Source organism: Dendropsophus ebraccatus, chromosome 1 (assembly GCF_027789765.1).
Source record: "Dendropsophus ebraccatus isolate aDenEbr1 chromosome 1, aDenEbr1.pat, whole genome shotgun sequence".
Lineage (NCBI taxonomy): Eukaryota > Metazoa > Chordata > Amphibia > Anura > Hylidae > Dendropsophus > Dendropsophus ebraccatus.
The window spans coordinates 221,355,574-221,381,775 of record NC_091454.1 but is presented as its reverse complement, the minus strand read 5'-3'; the positions used below and the strand labels follow the sequence as shown (position 1 = coordinate 221,381,775).

General features: G+C 45.6%; 1 protein-coding gene across 1 annotated transcript; it reads right to left on the bottom strand.

The window, feature by feature from the left end:
* Positions 1–17,034: 17,034 nt before the first annotated feature.
* Positions 17,035–24,666, bottom strand: LOC138784828 (uncharacterized). The gene is made up of 4 exons (XM_069960521.1): positions 24,434–24,666; positions 22,442–23,742; positions 19,380–19,503; positions 17,035–17,963 (listed from the first exon to the last, which is right to left on the bottom strand). The coding sequence occupies exons 2-4, from the start codon at positions 23,738–23,740 to the stop codon at positions 17,035–17,037; spliced, it is 2,352 nt and encodes a 783-aa protein (XP_069816622.1). The 5' UTR covers positions 23,741–23,742; positions 24,434–24,666.
* Positions 24,667–26,202: the final 1,536 nt, after the last annotated feature.

The following is a 26,202-nucleotide window of genomic DNA, read 5'->3' as shown; positions in this document are numbered from 1 at the left end:
GGTGGAAGTGCAAGTCTGAGAAGGAGTATACAACACCCACCGCCACCATCTGATATGGCACGTATCGTCAAGAGGCAGAATTTTAGCTACTTGGTGGAGATGCTGGCCTGCTCTGCAGCAAGTGTGCTGTCTGAATGGGGGCTTAGCACTACAGGAGGTGTTATTACTGACAAGCCCATATGCCTATCCCCATCCAACATGGACAAGCTGTCATTCATAAAAATGAACCGGGTATGGATCTCACAGGACTTGTAGTGACCTGCCATGACACAATATATAAACCTACAGTGTTGGCATTGTTCAATACATTAGCCCTTTTCTGAGTAAAAGGACATGGGCATGGAATTTGTAGAGTGTCAGATGGTTGGCTGGACAACTGCAGTCAGATATTCTCCCTACACAGATCATTGCAGAACAGGCAAGAGAGCAATGATGGAGGGGCACTTTAACTGATTATACTGCCAGGCCAGGTGCAGGAAATGTAAGACTATTCCAGTCATCAAGTGAATATGAAAACAAATCTCAGGAAAGTGTCACACTACCAGTCTTTTCAATATTTGACAGCTTTATTAAGTCATTTTCAGGCACCTTTTGTTTTATAGAGAACTGCCCTTAACTTTACAAGACCTGTTTCCTGACCACTATCTCAGAAATGACTAACTTGGATAACAACCCATAAGCTTAGTTTTCTGCCTTCCATTACCAAGCACACATTGGCTATTGGGTCAGCATTGGTGATATATTCCTCAGCACTCAGCAACTCCACCCGGAAGCATTATGTCCCTGTGTTGTATCATAGTTACCTACTTACATTCTGCAGGTTGTCTTGAGTGGCCGAGTATTGAAGGTAAGTTTTTGGTAGATCATGTCAGCACTAATAGGTAGCGTCATTCCTAGCATGATATCTCCGGGTTGTCTTATTCCTTCCAAATCTGACGTAGGTGGCAATTGGCACATGTTACCCATGGAGTAGACAACTGACAATAGGAAGAGTAGAATTAGTAGAATAACTTTTATGTACATATGAACCATATTGAGGCAGTCATCCACTGCCTTATATCTGTGAAGAGGAAAGAAAGATTATCAGCCATCATACATTATGTTTGTTTAAACTGGGGATAGTCCTCTTCCCTGACCTGTTGTTAACTGCATTTACTGTAGGTGTTACCTGCCATGGTAGGTAATACATTTTGAAATTTATTGTAATTCATTATCCCTATTTTACTTTTAACCAATACGGTAATGCCCCACAATATACAGGTTTTAATGGAAGTGAACTAGAATTTTTATAACTTTAAATAGTTTGATAACTTTTTCAAAGAGGTTTGGCATCATAGATGCAATCATGTTTGGGTTTATATAGTTTACATTTCTTATGTTATTTTAAAGACTCTTTTTTATTTTTATAATTGCAATAGTGTGGCTGTCCTTAACTTCCTTTCTTTTATGAATGCTTACTATATTTCTTACAGTACAAATGTTATACAGGTCGATGCTTGGGATGTGGGTGGTGAAGTACTGCCAAATCCACCATCACCACCAGTGGCACCAACAACCAGCCACTACTGCCATCATCCACCACAAGTGTCACCATCCACCACCCACTACTGCCATCATCCTGGTGTTGACTGTTTCTGTCCTAATACCATACCCCACCAACAACTTCTTCCCTCACCACCAGTCCACCATCCATGGTGGTGCTGCTGCTGCGTCTCCTGGTCTTTAAAAAATACAATATCCTATATATTAAATACTCTTTGAGGGATAATGTTTTTAAGGTTTTCAATTTCTTCTTCACTGTACTAGGTATCCAACCATGTTGTTCCTCCATTTCACCTTTACTGTATCGAGTGTCAACCCTGTTGGTCTTCCTGAAAAGTGCTAAATTTTAGTGCCCATTATAAAACACAATTTTTTCTCGACTGTACATTGTGTCATGGCTACTTTCTAAAAAGGAATATAGATTCCACGGAAGACGAAATGTAATTCCGGAAGGAGTCTAACAATAAATAGGATGTATATATGTGTATATTAATAAATGTTATTAAAATATACAAATTTTGGCTAAACAAATACAGTACATCTACCTTGTAAAACTACAGTAGTTACTTATATTTTCCAGGGATCTCTGAATTTCTTACAGCGCTGTAGCAACCGCAAACAATTTACCATGAAAATGTACAATGAGTGAGCGGTGACAGTAGAATTACGTACAGGGTTACAGTAATACAGTCTTTGTATGTAACCAGTTGTGTGATTGACTACTTACAATTCCCACAATGTTTCAGTTTTCACCATGATCCCCAATCATTTATAGACAGAGGCATCTTATATACTGGAGATGAGTAATTGTAAAGTATCCCCATAAGGACATTGTATGATTGATCTATCACAGTGATAATATATAATAGTCGCTGAGATTTGAGTTTCTCGTAAGAAAACTTGTCACTTGACCGCTGGGAAAATTGAACAGATGTGATCTCCCTACTGTATTATTCCATTCTCTATGGGAAAAGCTGTAGTCACAAACTGATATGTAATTAAAAACAAGGAAAATTTATACAGGGATTGATTGCTATTGACCTGGCTTCTGAGACCCCCAATAAACAGATAATGATGGGACCACCCAATTATTGTATCCTAGTGACTCTAGTTACCCGGCAATGAGTTTCTCAATAAATATATTAAATTTGAAATGGAACTTAATTAACTAACAACATAGTGAAGTAGCAATCAATAGGTACTAGCAGAGATAACCGAAGCAGCTGAAAATCCATTTCCCGAGGTTCACGAATATTGGGGCAGAATCACGAATATTTGCAATTTAAATGCAAACAAATTTGATTAAACAGCCAAACTATAGTAGCTACAATAGTGGGACTATTACAGAGTTACAATTTTTTAAATTTCTTATAACTGTTAAAAATTGCAAAACAACAATTTTAAAAAATGTCAATCATTCAATTTCTGCCATGGAGTGAACCTTGGTAATATCAATTCTCTCCCAGAACAGCAGTGGATATGAATAATGGATTATGGATAGTCTCTTGCTCCCACCAAGTGACAGTACTGTCAGCTAACATGGCGGCCGTCATGTTTAGCAAATTTGGAAAGAATCTGTCAGGATGTGACTAAGAGACAGTGAGGCACTAGCACTTGCAACCGCCCCACTGTCCCTGCCTACTTAACACAATTACCCTAAGTGGCAGTGGATAACTAGTCGATGGTCCCTTGCCTGAACAGGTGAAAACATAGAATGCGGACAAGATGAACAAACACAATAACTCAGGGTCAGCAAGCAGGGTTGGTTTTAAACGGTCGGAATACTATCAGGATATAAAAACGCTAGCTTAGGTACACTCTGGTACTGAGGCTCTTTTGCAGGCAAGGAAGGACACACAGGGGGAAAATATTTATGGATCCTGGAGTCACTGCCCCAGACCTCTATGCAAAGCTGACTGGTGGTGTCAATCGCCAGTCAATTAATGAAAACACATTAGTCCTTACGCCAGGGGCTGGTCATCAGGGACGCCATCAGCACACTCCTCAAAATCAGCTGTATGGTTTGGCGTCAACACTTGCAGGAGGGCAGCCGTATGCTCTGGCGGTGCTGACAGAATTACTGTGAATTTGGTTCACTCATCTCAGTATAGGTACAGATGGTGAAGGAGTAGCACTGACATGTAGGTCCTGATGCCTAAATGGAGTTTCAGTAACCAGAGATATCTTTTACACTAGACTGTGTACTGATCGAGGGCAGGGTTTACACAAGACTATGAACTATCCACTAATGTGTGGATAGTTTACCCAAGATTATGGTCTGACTAAGGGCATTATCTATGCTAGACTGTGATCTGACTGTGGTTAGGTTTTATAATGGGCTTAGAGGCTTAGAGGTTGCTTTTGTGGCCACTCCACACAGGACGGAACCGTTGTTATTTTATGATTTCATTGCCTTATTCATGCTAAAGAGGGCCCGTGTTAGAGATTTTTCCTGAGAACACTTGGGTTCCTCCGCTGCAGCAAGGTAAATGTTGCAGATCATCATTCATTGTCCGTTCTGATTAATTGAGAGAGAAGAAAAGATCCGAATAATCAGATCAGACAATAATTTATGGGGAGAAATTTGTAACGGGTTCCGGTTCCGGTATACTCACGTGATTGTAGGTCCCAAGGCGAGGTCTGGGCTCCCAATTATCTCCCTGGATTACATCCAGCTTTTTCCTGGCACCTGGGATGGAGCGGCAGGGAGTGGAGCAGCTCTCAAAGGCCAGCGACTTGATGAGCGGAGCCCAGAACAAAATTTGCTTTGCTTTGTTTAGATGAGCAATTTGCTCATCTCTAGCTGTAATGTTGAGTCAGAATTGAGAAAAAAGCAGACTCGATAAATGTTTTTGAGGGGGAGTAGGCAGGAAAAGGTCAGGGTCTAGATTGGCATGTTGAAAGACAGAGCAGATTCAAAGATGACCCCAAGTGGACTTGTGGCACAGGAAAGAGAGGGCAGCCATTTATTGTAATAGACCGAATAGATATGGTGGGGAGTGAAATGGCGGAAAGCTGATGAATTCTGTTTCGTCCATGTTGGAGAAGAAGAGAGAAATAGCTAATAGACAATCTGTAGAACATGTGCTGTGAAAAAAAAAATACCATTTTTTTTTTTCATTTTCACGGCACAAATGTGCCCATCACCAGGGGGCCATATCCCCAATGCCCCCCTTGTTAGACTCCTTATGGGGTGTAGTTTCCAGAATCGGTTCACTTTCAGCAGTAGTCATTGGAGGCCAGTGGAGGTCCAGCAATAGTCATTTGAGGCCAGGCAGGAGCAACAGAAGCCAACATGGAGGCCAGGCAAGATCAACAGTATTAAAAATGGAGGCCAGGCAGGAGCACCAGGAGCCAACATGGAGGCCAGGCAGGAGCAACAGTAGCCAACATGGAGGCCAGGCAGCAGCAACAGTAGTTAAAATGGAGGCCAGGCATGAGCAACAGTAGTCAACATGGAGGCCAGGCAGGAGCAACAGTAGTAAACATGGAGGCCAGGCAGGAGCAACAGTAGTTAAAATGGAGGCCAGCAGGAGCAACAGTAGCCAACATGGAGGCAAGAACAGGCTCAGCAGTAGTCAACATGGATGCCAGTTAAGGCCCAGCAGTAGTCAACATGGATGCTAGTTAAGGCCCATCTGTACCCAACATGGAAGCAAGGGCAGGCACAGCAGTAGTCAACATGCAGGCCAGTTAAGGCCCAGCAGTAGCTAACATGGAGGCAAGGGCAGGCACAGCAGTAGTCAACATGGATGCCAGTTAAGGCCTAGCAATAGCCAACATGGAGGCAAGGGCAGGCACAGCAGTAGTCAACATGGATGCCAGTTAAGGCCCAGCAGTAGCCAACATGGATGCCAATTAAGGCCCAGCAGTAGCCAACATGGACGCAAGGGCAGGCACAGCAGTAGTCAACATGCATGCCAGTAAAAGCCCAGCAGTAGCCAACATTGAGGCAAGGTCAGGCCCAGCAGTAGTCAAAATGGATGCCAATGAAGGCCTAGCAGTATTCAACATGAATGCCAGTTAAGGCCCAGCAGTAGCCAACATGGAGGCAAGGGAAGGCACAGCAGTAGTCAACATGAATGCCAGTTAAGGCCCAGCAGTGGCCAACATGAAGGCAAGGGCAGGCACAGCAGTAGTCAACATGCAGGCCAGTTAAGGCCCAGCAGTAGCCAACATGGAGGCAAGGTCAGGCCCAGCAGTAGTCAACATCGACTCCAGTGCAGGGGCAGCAGTAGTCAACATAGAGGCCAGCACAGGAGCAGCGGTAGTCAACATAGAGGCCAGTGAAGGCCCAGCATTAATCAACATGGAGGCAAGGGCAGGCCCAGCAGTAGTCAACATGGAGGCCAGTGAAGGCCCATCAGTAGCCAACATGGAGGCCAGGGCAGGAGTAGCAGTTGTAATGGGGAGACATGAGCAGCGGAAGCAGAATAATGAGGTCCAAGGACAGGCGAGTTGTAGCAGGGAAGCAGTAGCATCAGCAGCAGGAATAGTGGTATAAACAGTAAGGTCTAGTTCACATATAGGCCATAATAGAAGCATAAAAGGTCCTACATCTTGGTGACAACACGACCAAATCCTACTCTGTGGTATCAGGAGCAGGTGTCACAAAGTCTATGCATGTGGCGTTCATTTTGATGAAAGTCAGACGCTCCACACTATCACATGACAATCTTGTTCTCCTGGGACTGACAATATGACCTGCTGCGCTAAAAACTCGCTTGGATGACACAATGCTGGCCGCACAGGAGAGTATGTCCAAAGCAAATTCAGCGAGTTGTGGCCAGACATCTCTTTTTCCCACCGTAGAGTCCAAAAACACCTGGACTTGCTGTTTGAGGTGTGCCGCCATGTCCTGCTTTTGTGCGGGTGCTCCTGTTACCCCGGGCTTTGGCTGCATGAAAGCGTGCATCATGGACATCAGGCTCAGACTGGTGCCGCTGCTCGCGCCACCCAAGCTGCTAGCGGAGGATGTGGAGGAGGAAGCGCTGCTGGTGTGGCCCTGGTGGGAATGGCGTGAATGAGAGCGCCGTGTTCCAAAAGCTGCCACTAACTGTGCACCCAGCTGCTCTCTATAATAATATTTTTTTTTCCTCCCGTTGGAAAGGGTAAATGAATTCACACAGCTTGTTGCTATACCGTGGGTCCAGTAGTGTGGCCAGCCAGGAGTCGTCAGGTTAAAGAATCCTTTACAAGCGTGGGTCAGCCCGAAAGCATATCAACATGCGCTTAGCCATTTCCACCAGGGAGTGGGAAGGAGTCCCCACCTCCGTCTCCACAGCATACAGCCAATAGGTTCTGCCTCCATCCTCCTCATAGCCCTGCATATCCTCCTCTGTTCCCCCTCTGGTCTGGCAGGAAGGCTCATCTCCTTCTCCTACACCCGTCTCCCCTAATAGTTCCTGTGCGTTCAGGTCCTCCTTCTCCTCCTCCTCAACATCCTCTCCCTCCTCCACCAAGCCTTCCTCCAGCGACTCAGGCTGCGACAGTGGCAAGACCTCTTCCCCCTTGCCGCATCAGCATCATCTCCAGTACATGAAGCATGGGTATGATGGCGCTCATTCCTGTGTCTTGCCCACTGACCAGAAAGGTGGCCTCCTCAAAGGGTCGTAGCAAGTGGCAGGTGTCACGCATGAGCTGCCACTGGCCGAGCTCCAGGTTACACAAGGGGGTCGCTGTGTCCACCTGCATAAAGAGGAAATCAGTCAAGGCTTTCTTCTGCTCATAGAGCCGGTCCAGCATGTGGAGGGTGGAGTTCCACCTTGTGGCTACATCGCAATTGAGACAATGTTTGGGAACACCATTCTTCCGCTGCAGGTCGAGGAGGATGTGTTGAGATCGACTTGAATGGCTAAAATGGTTACACAGGTTTAGAGCCATTGAAAGCACAGTCTGTAAATGCGATGAAGACTTTAGAAGGTGTGCAACTGTTAGGTTTAAAACATGTGCCATACACGAGGTGTGCCTCATACCTCCTCAACGCAGCACGGAGAAAATGTTGCTCCCATTGTCACTCACCACTGTCCCAACTTTCAGATGGCGTGGAGACAGCCACAAGAGAATTTCCGTCTCGAGCTGGTGGTGCAGCTCTTCCCCTGTGTGTCTCCTTTCCCACAGGCAGGCTAGGTGCAGCACAGCGAGACACCTCCGTGCTACACCCAAGTGGTACAAGGGAGAACCCTGGCGGTTAAGGATGCTTTGGACCAACTGGAGGAGGTAGAGGAGGACCATGACACAGGAACCCTGCTGTGACAACGGGGGGGGGGGGGGGGGGGCAAAGTCCTTCCCTGGCCAAGTTGCTGGGGGTCCGCCGGCCATATTACATTTACCCACTGAGCAGTAATGGACATATACTGCCCTTGCCCGTAATTACAGTTCCAGATGTCTGTGGTTAAATGTACATATCTGCTCAATGAATGGCTTAGCGAGTGAGCAACCTTTTCACGAATATAGCTATACATGGCCGGGATAGCTGTGTTGGAAAAGTAGTGTCGACTCGGCACCTTCCACTGTGGCTCCGCACGCAACATCAGTTCACGGAAAGGTGCAGAGTCCACCACTTTAAACAGCAGAGCCTGAAGCACCAGCAACTTGGCCAGGTGGGCGTTCAGCTTGACTGCTGTGGGATTGCTGGGTGCATATGTCTGCTTCTGGTATAGGGACTCCATGATGACAGGCTGCCTACTGCTAGCAACACAGGGGCCACCAGCTGAAGAAGGGAGTGAAGACACACTCCCTTCCACAGAGGAGGTCTGACTCTGTGAAAGGTCCCCCTGACTACTGCTGCTTCCTGCTGCTGTTGACCGCGGGTCTGCGTGGGCCTGCTGTAACCCACTATGACCCCGTTTATCCAAGGCAGAAAGGTGGTGGCTCTTCATATGGGCAGCCATGGCGATGATGCCAGGATGGCAACTCTTGCCTCTTTTAATGCTCCTGTCGCACAGGTGACAGATGACCCAGTGGTCATCTGCTTGTCCCGGCTATGCTTCCGACTTATATGACTACTGCTGCCTGTCTGCTTCTTAGTTGTGGCGGGCCTGCTGGTGGACGGATTCCCGGTTGACGAATCCTTCGAATAAGCCAACTCCTGATGTGGATCTCATGTAACATCCGATGTAGCATCATCCACTTCCAGAAAGATGCTATTATCCTCCTCAGGCTCCTGCCCAGCCCTCTCTCGTCTACTGCCTACTTCTCTCCTGCCAGGCCTATCATGGGCCTGCTCTGATATGGCCTCCGACACAGCAATGCCCTCCAATTGATTGTCCCCTGTCTCTTCCCCCACGTGCTCATCGTCATCAAAGAACAGTTGGCTGCTCAAATGTCAGATGGAGGAGGTGTGGGAATTGCTCCATGCCCATGCCAAGTCAGGGTTGTGTCCGAGTTACCCACAGATACCTGTCTGTCTGTCTCACTACTCATCCTTGTGGACGTCGAAGTGTGAGCCAGCCCCTCCAGGACTGTGGAATTAGACGTGTGTACACGACCCTGGTGTGACAAAGGAAGCTCAGACCTGCCACTGGACCCTCTTCCTGCGCTACTTCCTCTTCTGCCCCTTGAGCCAGACTCTCTGCCCTGCCCTCTGCCTAAAACGCTTTGTGAGGTTTCCTGCTGCCGCTGTGCCATGACTTTATATTCAAATTAGTTGTGTCTTAAGATAACACGTATGTCATATACACTCTCACAAGGATCCAACTTGTACTTGGAATATCTGTAGAGCCCTTTTTTTAGAGTTTTATTCTCCACAAATGCACGAGGTATATTTGTGCCTCAGGATAACACCTATGTCATATACACTCTCATAAGGAGCGAACTATTTTACTTGGAATATCTGTAGAGCCCTTTTTTAGAGATTCATTCTCCACAAATGCACAAGGTATGTTTGTGCCCCAGGATAACACCTATGTCATATACACTCTCACAAGGGTGACAATATAGTGCTTATATATCTGTAGAGCATGTTTTTCTTCTGTGCACCCTTTGCTCTCCTATGCTTAATCTATCTATCTTTCGCCCAGTCTATTTTTCTCTCTCAATCACTATATGTTTCTCCTCTCCGCTTTCTTAATAATCTTGTGATCTTTGTTTTTGTACAATATCTTCTCAGTAGTCAGTATAGTAGCATACAGCAGCAGCAGCGTTTTGTCACTGACGAGCTGTGTGCAGTAACAGACCGAGTGGTGCGGTCATGTGACCGCTCCTCCTAAAGCAATACCGACGTCACCTAGGGGGTGGGCAAGTGCAAGATCCCTGCTGATTGGAGGTGTTCCGGGCATCATGGGAAAGCGCTTTTCCCATGATGCCATTTTAGAAAACAAGGAAAAAAAAAAATCGGAGCAGACTTCCAAAAATCTGAATCTGACCGGACTCGGACTTTTGGAAAAATCCGAATCGGATGCCATACCGTCCGAAGCAGTTCGCTCATCTCTAAACAATATGCATCATTTTGAGCGGTGTTGTGCACCTTACAGTATGTGGCATCTTTAAATATTGCTCCTTACAGTCTGGCACCCAAGGGGTTAAAGGAGGATGCATTGCATCCCCTTTAACCTTTTGGGTGCCATACTGAACAATCTGTCTATTTTCGTTTTACAATAGCACTATTTAAAACAAATACATGCTTTTTCAATTAAATATACTGTAAATATATATTATATATATATATATATATATATATATATATATATATATATATGTATATATATACACACATTTATTTATATATTTATTTTTTTTATTAACAGTATGTTTAATTCCTAAAACATTGATTTGTTTTTATTATGCTATTGTACAACAAAAATAGCTTTCTTATAACGAAAATTTGCTTAATTGATGAAATATTTACTAGTACAGGGAGCTGTATTAATGCCGGCAATTACTATTGCCGGTAATACCGTTCCTTGTAATAATGATTCACTGCTTTCCCAGATGCATTCCAGAGGTGTTGCATCACTGTGTAAAGATGTCTTGGACTTGGTGACCTCCGGTTCGTCGAATCTTGATTTCCAGGTCCCAAGGATTTCTCTCCCGTGGACTATAATGGGATTCAATATTTGTTCGAATAGTCAAATATCGGGAGCTATTCGAATCGAATCCAATCGAATTGAATGTTTCACTATTCACTCATCTCTAATTAAGATAACACAATTGTATTTAAAATAGGTAAATAATAATCTGGTTATAAGAAAAATAGTATGACAGTGGGTACAGTTTTATACACCCAGTATACAAATACAAAGTTTGACATAAACTCAATATCTTCATTAGGAGCCTTTACCCTCATCTGTCTACACCTCTCCCAGAGAAGCATGTCAGCTGGCACAATAAAACAGAGCACCCACTAGTTATAAACACTGTGCACAGGTACAGAATGCTTCCATTTTCCATAGATACGTCCCAGCTTTATGCCCAAAATGCCTCACACCCCCGTGGTATAAGGATGGTATACTGCGATTATTTGTATGTTGTATATTCTCCCATTGAGAGGTCACCTCTATGGGATAAGGTAGAGACAAAAGCAACATGGTGATAAGGCTCCAATTAGTACCAACTATAAAAAAAGATTACCAATTCATCACACAGCGTAGCAATGAATAATGATAACAATTAGCGATGTCCACTCAGTCCCTGGTCTAAACTGTTCATACACTATCTCTCCACTCTCCCGGTCTTCTACTGCCATCTGCTTGTTTCCCGACACTGCAGGCTGCAGCTTTCTTGAGTTGACAGACCCCTCAGCCAATCACAGACCGTGGCAGTCCCAAGGAGTGAATGGCTTAGCCGGCCTGTCAGCTCAGAAAAGCTGCAGCCATGGCTTTGGGAAGCAAGCAGAGGGCAGCAGAAGATCAGGAGCATGTTCTTCTTCCTCTATGTTAATTGTCAGGATAGGGACAGGGAGACACAAGGACAGGTGAGCCCTGAAGCTGGCATCCGCCCCACTGGCCCTACCTGCTTGCCCCAGATGCCCTAGGTGGCAAACGGACAACTGGACGGCAGTCCCTGTACTGCTAGGGTGCAACACGAAACAAAACAAGACAGACACACACAATAAGAGCGAGGTCAGAATTCCGGGTCAGCAACAGTCTAGCGACGAGGTACAAAAACGTGTCCAAGGACTAGTCAAAATACAAGCCAAAAGGTCGGGTAAACAGGAATATCTAAGTCAGGGAAAACGCGAGGTCAAGAAACACGAGGAGTACTATGCTCTATTGAAGGCAAGATACTGAGACAGGGGATTATACTTATAGGACCTGTAGTCCCAGCCCCCAAGGCATGATTGGGGCTGAGGCTCCAGGTCCTGCCCAGATACTGACAGCTGACTAGTGAGTCAGCTTTCAGTCCATGATTAGTGAACTCACTACACCTATGTTGATCTGTCAGGGAGTGAATACTGGCCACTACTACAACCATGAATAGCAGAGCAGAGCAAAACCTGACATGCAGTCTGGCTGCTAAGGATGCCGAGCCAAACGCATAGCCCGAGTCCTAACAGAACCCCCCCCCCCCCTGAGGAGGGGCCTCTGGACCCTCACAAAGACCTCCAGGCTTGGTAGGGCATGACAAATAAAAATTTTCTACCAAGTCGGGAGCATGGAGATCCTTGGCAGTGACCCATGTACGCTCTTCTGGTCCATAACCCTTCCAATGCACTAGGTACTGTATGGTGTTACGGACCCTACGAGAATTCTCCTTGTAAAACCACAGGAGAAGGGGGAGGACTAGGTATAGCAGGCAGAATGTATTTTTTGAGCAATGACTTGTGGAACACCGGATGAATTCGAAGTGATCGGGGCAACTGCAGTTTGAAAGAAACAGGATTAACAATTTCAACAATGGAAAACGGACCAATGTATCGAGGAGCGAATTTTGCTGAAGGTACACGAAGACGTAGGTTTTTTGTGGATAACCAAACTCTATCTCCAACCAAGTAATCTGGACCGGGACGTCTTTTATGATTGGTGTATTTTATTTTAATTTGCTGGGCGTGTTCGAGAGCCATGAGACTCTCGGCCCAAACTGTGCACAGTTTTTTAGCGACCTCTTTTACTGATGAAAACTGAGTCTCCTGATTAGGTACGGCAGAGAATTTGGGATGGAATCCGTAATTGCAATAGAAGGGAGACAATTGTGTCGAGAAGCTGCGGTGATTGTTCAAAGCGAATTCTGCCATAGGTGAAAATTCGGACCACTTTTCTTGATAATCAGAAACATAACACCTCAGGTATTGCTCCAGAGACTGGTTAAGCCTTTCAGTTTGGCCATTAGTCTCTGGGTGAAGAGCAGATGAGAAGGATAACGTGACACCCAATTTACTGCAGAAGGCCCTCCAGAACCTTGACACAAACTGTACACCCCTGTCAGACACAATGTTCATTGGTATACCATGAAATCTTAATATATGGCGGATAAACAAGTGGGCAAGAGTTTTAGCATTGGGTAATTTTTTTAGAGCAGTTAGATGGCACATCTTGGAAAAACGATCGACTACAACCCAGACTACTGTTTTCCCTTTGGAGAGAGGAAGATCTGTAATAAAGTCCATGGATAAATGGGACCAAGGTCTGCTGGGAAGTGGTAGTGGCTGCAACAGCCCCTCAGGTAGGGACCGAGGAGTTTTTGCCCTAGCACAGATTTCACAAGACTTAACAAAATTTTGTACATCACACTGCCACGAAGGCCACCAACAGGAGCGAGTCAACAAATACCCGGTACCTGCAATACCAGGGTGTCCGGACAATTTGAAAGTATGGATTTCTTTCAATACTTCCAACCTTAAGTGTATGGGTATAAACATCTTATCAGTAGGTGTACTTGCAGGCGCAAGATTCTGAGACTCTAAAATAGATGATTTCAATTCAGCAGAGAGACTGGCAACCACTACCCCTGGACTTAGGATACTCTCGGGTTCACCCTCAGGAACTTCTTTAATGCCAAAGCTCCTGGACAGAGCATCAGCCTTAACATTTTTATTTCCTGGGCGAAAGGTAACTTTAAAATTGAACCTTGCAAAGAACAAAGCCCAGCGTGCCTGGCGTGGATTCAGTCTCTTTGCCTTATCTAGGTACAGAAGATTTTTATGGTCTGTGAGAACAGTTATTTGATGTCGAGCTCCCTCCAGGAAGTGTCTCCACTCCTCGAATGCCCACTTAATGGCCAACAACTCCCGATTCCCTATGTCATAGTTGACCTCGGATGTGGAGAACTTCCTGGAGAAAAATGCCACGGTTCGTAAATTAGTGTAGGGTTCCCTACCTTGGGACAGAACCGCTCCTACACCAGACTCAGAGGCATCCACCTCTACCACAAATGGCATTTCAAGATCAGGGTGTACCAGCACTGGGGCTGAGGAGAAACTTTTCTTTAAAATCTCAAAGGCTTGTTCGGTCTCTGGCATCCAAGAGGAGGGATCAGCCCCTTTTTTAGTTAGTTCTGTAAGGGGTTTAACTATCAGGGAGAAATTTTGGAAGAACTTTCTATAAAAGTTGGCAAAACCCAGAAATCTCTGTATTTCCTTCAGGGTAGTGGGTCTTGCCCACTGCACAACAGCTAAGACCTTTTTTGGGTCCATTTGTATAGAATCAGGGGTCAAGATGTAACCTAAAAATCCCACCTCTTGGACACCAAATAAACACTTAGAAAACTTTGCGCACAGAGAATTTTTGCGTAACCTAGATAATACTTCCCGCACATGCGTCTGATGTGAGCTGAAATCAGGAGAGAAGATCAGAATATCATCAAGGTAAATAACAACATAACGTCCAAACATATCACGAAAAATATCACTAACAAATCGCTGGAAAACGGCAGGAGCATTACTTAGCCCAAATGGCATCACCAAGTATTCAAAATGGCCCTCGGGGTGTTGAAGGCCGTTTTCCATTCGTCACCCTCCCTAATCCGGATCAAATTATAGGCACCTCGAAGGTCGATCTTAGAAAACCAACGAGCACCTACCACTTGGTTCAGGAGATCCGGGATCAAGGGAAGCAGGTGCTGGTCTTTTACGGTGATTTTATTGAATTCCCTGTAATCAATACAGGGGCGCAGCCCTCCGTCCTTCTTTTCAACAAAGAAGAAGCCAGCACCCATAGGCGACACAGATGGGCGGATGTGACCCTTCCTCAAACTGTCCTGTATATACTGGCGCATCGACTCTTGTTCTGGGGGAGACAAGTTGAAAATCCGCTCTTTAGGAAACTTGGCCCCAGACACAAGATCGATGGCACAGTCATAAGGACGATGGGGAGGTAAGGCGTCAGCGACAATTTCATCAAACACATCTCTAAAATCTGAGATATACTCTGGGAGAGAAACAGAATCACTAACTGAACATACCAATGGACTGACTTGGGTTAGGTGAGAAGCACAGGAACTGCCCCACTTGATCAGTTCCGTGGTTCTCCAATTGAAAACCGGGTCATGCAAACGTAACCAAGGCAAACCAAGGATAATATCTGCGGCCAGCTTATCCATAACAAAAAATTATATGTCTTCATGGTGAAGACACCCAACCCTCATAGTAACTTCTGAGGTTCGGAATTTCACTTTTCCACCACTTAAGGGAGCAGAATCGGCACCAGCAACCAAAAAAGGAACACATAGAGGGACTAACTCAAGTCCCATGGACAGGGCTACAGAAGTACGCATAAAGCTCAGGGCGGCACCTGAGTCAATCATAGCCTGACAAGGAAAAGACAAAGAATTGGAAAATAGTGATACAGGTAACAGGAACTTATCAATAATATTTGGAGGTACCTGTGTGCCTGAGTGACCCTCCTGACAATCACTCAGGCACTGGCGTTTCCCGGTTTCTGGCTTAGTCTTGTCGGGCAATCTCTGATGAAGTGTCCCGGTTTCCCACAGTAGAGGCACAAGGAGTTTGAAAGTCGGTGTTCTCTGCGGGTGGCTGCCGTGGTAGAGCCCAACATCAAGGCGATGAGGAGACTACAGTGGGCTTAGGAGCAGTCATCATAGACCTAACCAACTGACTCTGGCGTGACATAACTGATGTCGCCCCCTGCTTTTCCTGTTTCCTCTCCCTAAGACGTCTTTCAATTGAAACAGATAGGGCCATAAAATCACTAAGGGTGTCAGGTACAGGATGGCTGACCAGAGCATCCTTCACTGCCTCTGACAAACCTTGCCGGAAAAGCGTCTTTAAGGGAGCATCTGCCCAACCAATCACAGCACTCCACTGTCTGAACTCGGAGCAATACTCCTCGGCCGTGCGACGACCCTGCTGTATAGATGGTAAATGTGACTCTGCTAGGGCGACCCGGTTAGGGTCATCATACACCTGTCCTAGGGATTCAAAAAACGTCTCCACAGAGTTCCATTCAGGGGCCTCGGAGGGTAGAGACAAAGCCCAATCCTGAGGTGCCCCCTGTAGGAAAGAGACAACAACCGCTACCCTCTCTGCATCACCAGAGAAAGGAGTAAACCTAAAATACAGGTTGCAGGATTCCCTAAATGACCGAAACCTGTCAGGATTACCGCTAAAACGGTCAGGCAACAACATTTTAGGTTTGTGGCAGACTAGCTGGACTGGTGGAGATACCGAGACAGGTGGTACTGATGACTGGGGGGCAGTCAGAGTTAGGGAGTCAACCCGGTTGGATAGCTGAGATACCAAACCGGCTATCCCCTGGAGCTGGGTAGCCATCTCGTCCAGGCGGTCGGCGACCGATGTCTCGGTACTCATGCCGAACCGTCGAGAGCGGCTTTGATATTGGCCTGCGATAATGTCAGGATAGGGACAGGGAGACACAAGGACAGGTAAGCCCTGAAGCTGGCACCCGCCCCACTTGCCCTACCTGCTTGCCCCAGATGCCCTAGGTGGCAAACAGACAACTGGACGGCAGTCTCTGTACTGCTAGGGTGCTACACGAAACAAAACAAGACAGACACACACAATAAGAGCGAGGTCAGAATTCCGAGTCAGCAACAGTCTAGCGACAAGGTACAAAAACGTGTCCAAGGGATAGTCAAAATACAAGCCAAAAGGTCGGGTAAACAGGAATATCTAAGTCAGGGAAAACGCAAGGTCAAGAAACACTAGGAGTACTAGGCTCTATCGCAGGCAAGATACTGAGACAGGGGATTATACTTATAGGACTTGTAGTCCCAGCCCCCAAGGCATGATTGGGGCTGAAGCTCCAGGTCCTGCCCAGATAGTGAGACTAGTGAGTCAGCTTTCAGTCCATGATTAGTGAACTCACTACACTTGTGTTGATCTGTCAGGGAGTGAATACTGACCACTACTACAACCATGAATAGCAGAGCAGAGCAAAACCTGACATGCAGTCTGGCTGCTAAGGACGCCGAGCCAAACGCATAGCCCGAGTCCTAACATTAATACTGTTGGGAATCATTATTCAAGGCAATGGCAAATAGCAGCATATTTACTGAAGTTAAAAATTTCATTTCACAAAATCAAGAGTTTACTTTGCTAAGCACAATAGCCATCATGTTTGTGTAGGTTTACCCTGTCTACAATCTGTTTGTTATTTCTTTACCCTTATTATTTCTCAGCATGAGATGTTCTCTAGAATTCATCTCTGGTCTGAAAAGTAAAATAAAACATTTAGGAAAAAACATACAAATCAGCAATGCCCAACTAGATACCAGGATGGCGAATAGCTCCATGGTGACTGTATATTTGCCCTGGGCACTAAGATAGGCTGGAATAAAAGATATCCATACACACAGGAAGGCCAACATACTAAATGTTATATACTGGGCCTCATTAAAACTATCTGGAAGTTTTCTAGCCAAGAAGGCCACTATAAAACTAATAGTAGCCAGAAGGAAGAGATATCCCAGCATGGCCCAGAAGGCGATGGGTGACCCATTATTACAGTCAGCAATGATAAGTTCTGGTCTATCTTCTGTGTTATATTGTGGGAATGGAGGAGCTACTGACATCCATGTGATACACAATAATAATTGTAGAAGGAAACAGATAGAAATGATTGAGTAGGAGACTCTTGGGGTCGTCCATTTTCTTAGTCTACTTCCAGGTCTAGTGGCCATGAAAGCAAAAACCACCATGATTGTCTTGGCCAATATACATGAAACACAGAGCGTGAAGACCAGACCGAAAGACACCTGACGTAGAAGACATTTATCATGATCAGGGTAACCGATAAATCCTAAAGAGCAGAAGAAGCAGAGACTGAGGGACATCAGGAGAAGACAGCTTAGGGAGTAGTTGCTGGCTTTCACAAGTGGAGTGGTGTGGTGATGGAAGAAAAGTCCCAAGATAAAAGCTGGGACAATTGAGGACATGATGCTGGTAGCACATAAGCTGGCTCCTAATATATCTTCATAAGACAGGAACTGTATAGGTTTGAGAAGACACTTGGATTTTTCAGGATTGGGCCATTGGTCCCACGGACATCGAAAGCAGCTTAAGGAATCTACAGAGGGAAATAAATAACTTATTGTTTTTATGTGCACACTAAGTAATTGTTGCGGATGACTTGCGGCCGATTGTACCACTCGTCTTCTCCCGCGCTCCTGCTTCACTCTCCGCCCAACCCATAAACTGCATTCCATGGTCAGGCAGATTCCGTCGCCCACCGAAAGAATGGACACGTTCATTCTTTGGGCAGACAGACAGCGGAACCTGCTTGACCATAGAATGTAGTTCATGGGACGGGTGGCAAGTGAAGCGGGAGTGCGTGGGGACCAGCAGCAGAATCCGGTACAAGTTATCCACGAAAATTTCTTTAGTGTGCACACACCCTAAGACTGTAATTTGGCTACTTTTTTGCAAAAAAAAATATATACAAAGGCTGTCTTTAGTTATTTTCAGCTTTTGTGTCTGCTTCTTGATTCTATCTTCCACAACAATTAATCCACGATTCCTGTTCCAGACCCAATGAACAAGCAAGACCTGTGGCGACCCGTGGACATGTGTCCATGGCAAGCCAAGCTTTAGATTCAAATTACAGCTATGTTACTGTCATTGCCACTTGGGGGCTATGTTCACGATACGTAAGTTTCCGGACGTAGCGCGTTCAGTGAATAAGCGGATGGAGACTTACGTAGGATGGAGACTTACGTAGTTTGCGTACAATGGAAAGTATACGATCTACGGCTGCACAGTTCACACTACGTAAGAACTTACGCCAGGATCATACGCGGCGCCGTAAAAAATGAACCAGACCATTGTTTGAGGACGAAAATGCTGTAACTTATGCCCGTAGCGTAACATGCGGTCCCGTACGTAGTGGTGATTTCTTCATTTTTGCATTTTTCTTTGCCGATCCAAAAGGTTCTGTGGGGCGTCCGGGGCTAGGCGAAGATTTCCAAGTAAAAGACCGCTGTCAGATCGATATGTAGGGCGCTCGGGAAGCAAGTAGACTACGGGCGTAAGTTCGCGGACCGCACGTAGCCGGCCGCAACTTACGTAAATCCCCGGCCGGAGTTTAACACGTATATGTCCGGCCGCGACATATACGTAGTGTGAACATAGCCTTAGTTTGCAAACTTAAAGGGTTCACTGCATCCCCAGAGTCAGACATATACTGCTGTAAAGGGTACAGTCGCTATTACTGTATCTTCAGTGTTCTCAGTTGCTGATCCAGACACACTAGAGTGTATATCCTTCTGCCTGGACGCATTACTATGGTAACTGGCAAATTACCTTGTTTCTGTAGATTGGTGCTGGACTCTTACAGATCATACAGATTGATGGTTTACCATACGAATTGAATAAAACATTCAGACAAGTCTATGTGGGAATTATAAATTTTTTAGACTCTAGGGGGTTTCTGTTTGGGGCCCCATTCTCTCCTATGAGATACATTAATACTTTTATAGAATATCACCTGTCTGATTTGAGATCTCCCTTTGTAGACATGGAACACAGGCATAACAACATGGCGGCTTCCCTTGCACAGCGGCTTTCCTGAATCCTATGCTGCAGCCTTCACTACAACCTGAGGAAGGGACCTGGAAACAATAAAGAAAAATAATGTTCTCATCTTAAACCAATTATATATAAAAAAAAGTATACAGTTAAACTAGGAATTCATTCTGTAGGTAATAACATCTTTCCATTTTTCCCTAGTCACATCTCATTATTGGATTTTTTTCCTAATGTCCCTCAAAATTTCTAGAAACTTCCCTCCTTTTCTTATTATTCAAAACTTTTATTGAATTTATAGAATCAAATTATGCAAAAATTGGAACAGAGAGAAAGAAGGAAGGGGAACATCCAAACCAATTGCAAAGCATTTTGAACGTATAGGACTATCTGCGATTACTGTCTGATTTCAAATGAAGTACAGTACACTGGTCCCTCAACTTACAATTGCCTCAAGATACAATAATTTCAACATACAATGTTCCTTTTTGGACCATCATAACTTCAGACCAGACTCAACATACAGTACAATGCTACAGACAGTCAGGATCTGCAGGACTTGTGGATAAGTACAGGATTGATGAACAAAAGTGCCCTACACTAGAATGTGATACTACATGTCATGTACTGCTATGTGTGTTTGGTATCTCCTCTCTACAGTACAGTGTGATGCTACATGTCCTGTACTGCTGTGTGTCTGGTATCTCCTCTCTACAGTAGTGTGATACTACATGTCCTGTGCTGCTGTGTGTCTGGTATCTCCTCTCTACAGTATAGTGTGATATTACATGCCCTGTACTGCTGTGTGTGTCTAGTATCTCCTCTCTACAGTACAGTGTGAGGCTAGGTTCACACTACGTAAGCTTCCGGCCGTAGTGCGCTCCGTGAATATGCGGGCGGAAACTTACATAGTTAGCGTACAATGCAAGGTATACGATCCCGGCCGCACAGTTCACACTTCATACGAATGTACGCCGGGATCGTATACGGCGCCGTAAGAAATGAACCAGACCATCGCGCGGATCCGTACGAAGTGGTGATTTCTTAATTTTTCCACTCTTCTATGCCGATCCAAAAGGTTCTGTGGGGTGTCCGGGGCTAGGCGAAGATTTCCAAGTAAAAGACCGCTGTCAGATCGCTTCGTAGGGGGCTCGGGAAGTGTAAGTAGACTACGGGCGTACGTTCGCAATGCGTACGCATCCGGCCGCACATCGAATATTCGCACGCCCGTAGTTTCAGCCGCACATGTACGGCGCCATACGAAATTCGTACGGATTTGTACGCAGTGTGAACATAGCCTGATACTACATGTCCTGTACTGCTGTGTGTCTGGTATCTCCTCTCTACAGTATAGTGGGATTCTACATGTACTGTACTGCTGTGTGTGTCTGGTATTTCCTCTACAATACAGTGTGATACTACATGTCCTGTACTGCTGTGTGTGTCTAACATCTCCTCTACAGTACAGTGTTATACTACATGTCCTTTACTGCTGTGTGTGTCTAATATCTCCTCTACAGTACAGTGTGATACTACATGTCCTGTACTGCTGTGTGTGTCTGGTATCTGTTCTCTACAGTATAGTGTGATACTACATGTCCTGTATTGCTGTGTGTGTCTAGTATCTTCTCTCTACAGTACAGTGATAAAAACATCTGACAAATACACATAAAAACCAGAGGGCAGCAGATCATGTGAAAATATCTTATTTGTGTCATTCTCAAAACTTTTGGCCATGACTCTACAGTACAATGTGATACTACATGTCCTGTACTGCTGTGTATGTCTAGCATCTCCTCTCTACAGTATAGTGTGACACTACATGTCCTGTACTGCTGTGTGTGTCTAGTATCTCCTCTCTACAGTATAGTGTGATACTACATGTCCTGTACTGCTTTGTGTCTAGTATCTCCTCTATTAAGTACAATGTGATACTACATGTTCGGTACTGCTGTATGTGTGTAGTATCTCCTCTCTACAGTATAGTGTGATACTACATGTCCTGTACTGCTGTGTGTGTCTGGTATCTCCTCTGTACAATATAGTGTGATACTACATGTCCTGTACTGCTGTGTGCATCTAGTATCTCCTCTGTACAGTATAGTGTGATACACCATGTCCTGTACTGCTGTGTGTGTCCAGTATCTCCTCTACAGTATAGTGTGATACTTCATGTCCTGTACTGCTGTGTGTGTCTAGTATCTTCTCTCTACAGTATAGTGTGATACACCATGTCCTGTACTGCTGTGTGTGTCTGGTATCTTCTCTTTACAGTATAGTGTGATACTACATGTCCTGTACTGCTGTGTGTGTCTGCTATCTCCTCTCTATAGTATAGTGAGATACTACATGTCCGGTACTGCTGTGTGTGTCTAGTATCTCCTCTCTACACTATAGTGTGATACTTCATGTCCTGTACTGCTGTGTGTCTGGTATCTCCTCTCTGTAGTATAGTGAGATACTACATGTCCTGTACTGCTGTGTGTGCCTAGTATCTCCTCTCTACAGTATAGTGTGATACCACATGCTCTGTACTGCTGTGTGTGTGTGTCCAGTATCTCCTTTACAGTATAGTGTGATACTACATGTCCTGTACTGCTGTGTGTGTCTGGTATCTTCTCTCTACAGTATAGTGTGATACTACATGTCCTGTACTGCTGTGTGTGTCTGGTATCTCCTCTCTATAGTATAGTGAGATACTACCGTGTTTCCCCGAAAGTGAGACAGTGTCTTACGTTCTTTTTACTCCCAAAAGTCCCACTATGTCTTACTTTTGGGGTATGTCTTATATTGGAAAAAAAATTTAGATTTTTGTTTTAACCATAAAATTAACATTTATTAACAACCTGAACAGTATGGTATTCACCACAAAACAGGTTTATAAAAGCAAGTGCCAAGAATGTCTTGTTACAACCGTATCATGACGGTATTTCCATGTAAAACATGTACAACAATGAAAAACGGTAAGAACGAACAGTCTGAATATGTTATACTGAAGATAAAACAGATTTATTCCATGACAACCATGTCATCATCTTCAGGAACATCATCATAAATATCCACACTCTGAGGTTCCTGTGGATTTTCTTGGGACTCTATTTTCTGCTGAATGATTGGCCCATATCTCTCATGAGTAGCAATGGCACTGTCCTGAAATGAGCAGGTCTTGTCCAGGTAGCCAGCTCGCAGTGCATTTGCAATGCACGTGTCAGTGATCTTATCCCATGAATTCTTCACCCAATTCACAATTTCTGGCAGTCTGGGCTTTACAAAGTTCCCACGTACATTCCTCTCCATTCGGTTTTCAATGTAGTCATTGATTTCCGCACGAAGATGGTCCTTGAACGGCTTGTTAATGGCGATATCCAGAGTCTGAAGATAAGCAGTCATCCCTGCAGGAATCATGATTTGGTCGATTCTCCGCTCATGAAGGAAGCTTTTCATGGTTTTGGCGCGGTGTGTGCTGGCTGCATCCCAGATCAGCATCCCTCTTTTGTTCCCTCTCATAACAAGCGGCAGCATTACATCAAGCCACTTCCTTATAGCAGCTTGTGTGGCCCAGGCTTTTTCAGTTTCCAGCACATAAATGCCAGAAAACCGCTCAATCTTCTCCTTCTTGCCCTTTGCAATGAGTAGCGGTGTTACTTTAGTGCCATCCAGACGAATCGCCAATATGCAGGTGACACGTGCACTTTCATAAGCGGTGGAGGGAACGTACACTGAGGAGGCACCTCGTTGATCAATGGTGGTTTGAGCTGCTTGGCCCATAAACACGGCAGTTTCATCCATGGCGATCATGTTACACAGACTGTACTTAGAGAAGTCAATGTCATCTACAAACTTCTTGTAGGCAAATGCACGTTTAACGACCTCAGCATCTTCCAGCCTAAAGAGGGTTGTTGCTCTTCTCAATGACAGGTCATTGCGTTCAAGAAAGTTATCCACCCAGTGCTGTGATGCCTTGAATTGTTCAGGGGAAATGTCAAACTGTGGTGCCACTGCAAGAGCATATTCCTGAATCTGAGCCCTGGTCACCACCAATGTCTTTGCTCTCCTGTCCGCAACCCACTCACAGACCAGGCTTTCCAGCTCTGTATACATTGGCTGACGGCCACATCCAATCTTGCGCTTTTTAGCCATTCCGCTCTCCACTTTTTCACTCAGGTTAGTGTATTCTGCACGCCATTTTTGGACCAGTCGGTGATCCAACATTTTATTCTTGCAGAACTCCACTAAATTTTTGCCCCAAGATTCTTCGACAATCGCTTTTTTATACTCCACGGTGTAGCTCTTCCTTTTACCACTGGAACCGGAAGCGCTCATGTCTATGGGCAAAAATATAGTGTACGATATAAGAATTCCTAATATTTCATATCACAGTCTCCCATAGGATTACATCCCCGTACATTATCCCACAGCAATCGCAGCAAGTCTCCATGCAATGTACCGTATGGGGACTTGCCGCAGTGTCCATGAAAGGGTTAATGCCACAGTGCCCAGGAGAGGGTTAATGCCACAGTGCCCAGGAGAGGGTTAATGCCACAGTGCCCAGGAGAGGGTTAATGCCACAGTGCCCAGGAGAGGGTTAATGCCACAGTGCCCAGGAGAGGGTTAATGCCACAGTGCCCATGAAAGGGTTAATGCCACAGTGTCCATGAAAGGGTTAATGCCACAGTGCCCAGGAGAGGATTAATGCCACACTGTTAAGGAAAGGGTTAAGACCACACTGCCCAGCAACGGTTGGGAGGTATGGCTGTAACCCAGCCCTGCTGATTGCTATGGAGAGGGGAGGGGGGCCCTGCTGATTCCGTGCTGCTGAGAGGGGAGAGAGCGCAGCGGCCCCCCTCTCCTCTCCATAAGAATGAGCAGGGGCCGCGCTGGGTTACAGCAATAAACACACCCACGTGCTGCTGCTACGGTACTGAGAGCAGGGCCGGGTTACAGCCATACCTATGGAGAGGGGAGGGGGGCCGCTGCGCTCCTCTCTCCCCTCTCATCATCAGCAGCACGCCTTACTTGCTGTTTCTTCTTCCACGTTCAGGGACCCGCTGGGCCAATCAGAGGTGCCACCAGCGGCGCTGGGTGTGGCTTCTCCTCGTCAGGAATCCGCTGGGCCAATCAGAGGGACCACCAGCGGCTGCACATGACTGTACTGTACTATGTCTTACATTCGGGGGTATGTCTTACTTTAGCCCAGCCCCCGAAAGTCCAACTATGTCTTACTTTCGGGGGTGTCTTACTATCGGGGAAACACGGTACATGTCCTGTACTGCTGTGTGTGTCTAGTATCTCCTCTCTACAGTATAGTGTGATACTACATGTCCTGTACTGCTGTGTGTCTGGTATCTCCTCTCTGTAGTATAGTGAGATACTACATGTCCTGTACTGCTGTGTGTGCCTAGTATCTCCTCTCTACAGTATAGTGTGATATTACATGCCCTGTATTACTCTTTATGGGTATATTCCCACTGAGTAAAACAGGCGGTATTCCTCTGCGGAATTCTGCCTGTCTCAGTGCCCCATAGCTCCTCAGCAGCTGCTCTCCGCTCAAAGAAGTCACTTCTTCGAGCGGAGAGCGGCAGCAGAGGGGGAGTGCACGGTCTCCCATAGACAGCAATGACACACAGTTTAAACAGGTTAGATTACGCCTGTTTTACTTAGTGTGAACATACCCTATTTGTGCCAGGATAAGTTGCTCCTTTAGGCACCAGTTGAGGACGACTTCATTTTATTTTTCTGGGACCCTGATGGAACCGTACAAGGCCCTGAAAACAGTCCAGTCTATTACATAGGAAGTAATTTACAGCTTCCAGTAGTTTTTTGTGACCGTTGTATGTAAGGACTTGCTTTATCTATCTATTGGGGTGATATTTTGCGATCCAATTACCAGTTTTCCATAGAGTTCTGGACTCAACATACAATATACATTGCATTGCTGTCTATGGGATCCCTGATGACATGTAAGTTTTCTGCGGCTGCTTTTCATTGAATAACAGAAATCAATGTCAGTGCAAAATGTGGAGCGAGTGGATCCGTCCGCTCGCTCCATAGCGTGCAGTGTAAAGTTCTGATGGGCCGAAAGATCATCCGGCTGGTACTGCAGTACCGTCCGGGATGATATTTTCAGAGACCGGCCGTTCTGTGACCCGGCCGGGTCATGGAACTGCCGGTCTCTTACTCTATGTGAACATAGCCTAAAATTTGTATGTGGAGGGATCAATATATAAGTATTGTCAATGTCCCTCAGAAATAGCATTTGCAGGTAAGATATTATAAATAGCACAATGGGGTAACAGGGGTAACACAACAAAAGGAATGGGATAACAGCATGGTCCTGGGGGAGAATTTTTTTTTTCTAAAATCTGAGAACACTTTTTATTACTTTAATTGGCTTGTGGGGCCTTATAACTTGTGTACTCAGGTGTGCCCAAAAATGTCACCCAAGGAGACCAAGTAGTAGCTGTTCATTCTGGTGTATTATAAAACTCTCCCTTAAGTTTCGCCATTCTCTGCAAATATAAGACGTCTGTAAACAAGTCAATTCCTCCATCCTCAACGTCATACCCTTATTCCCCTCCTTAAAGGAGACCTGTCACCCCCCCCTGGGCTTCGGGCGCTCATATCTCCGTGACCCGACCGGATCAGGAAGCGGGACCCGGCGGGATCAGGTGAGTATAGGGGGCTGTAACGGGGTCGGGAGCCTGTCACCCCAGCACGGGGGGTGACAGGTCCTCTTTAATTATTCTTTCTTTCCCCACCCATGTCCCCTATGTTGTATTCTCATA

Coding starts and splice junctions, on each gene's coding strand:
- LOC138784828 (XM_069960521.1), bottom strand. CDS start 23,740: ATGAGCGCTTCCGGTTCCAGTGGTAAAAGGAAGAGCTACACCGTGGAG. Junction 19,504..22,441: donor TTCCTGAAGATGATGACATG/GTTGTCATGGAA, acceptor TATTGTTTCCAG/GTCCCTTCCTCAGGTTGTAG. Junction 17,964..19,379: donor GGAGATCTCAAATCAGACAG/GTGATATTCTAT, acceptor TTCCCTCTGTAG/ATTCCTTAAGCTGCTTTCGA.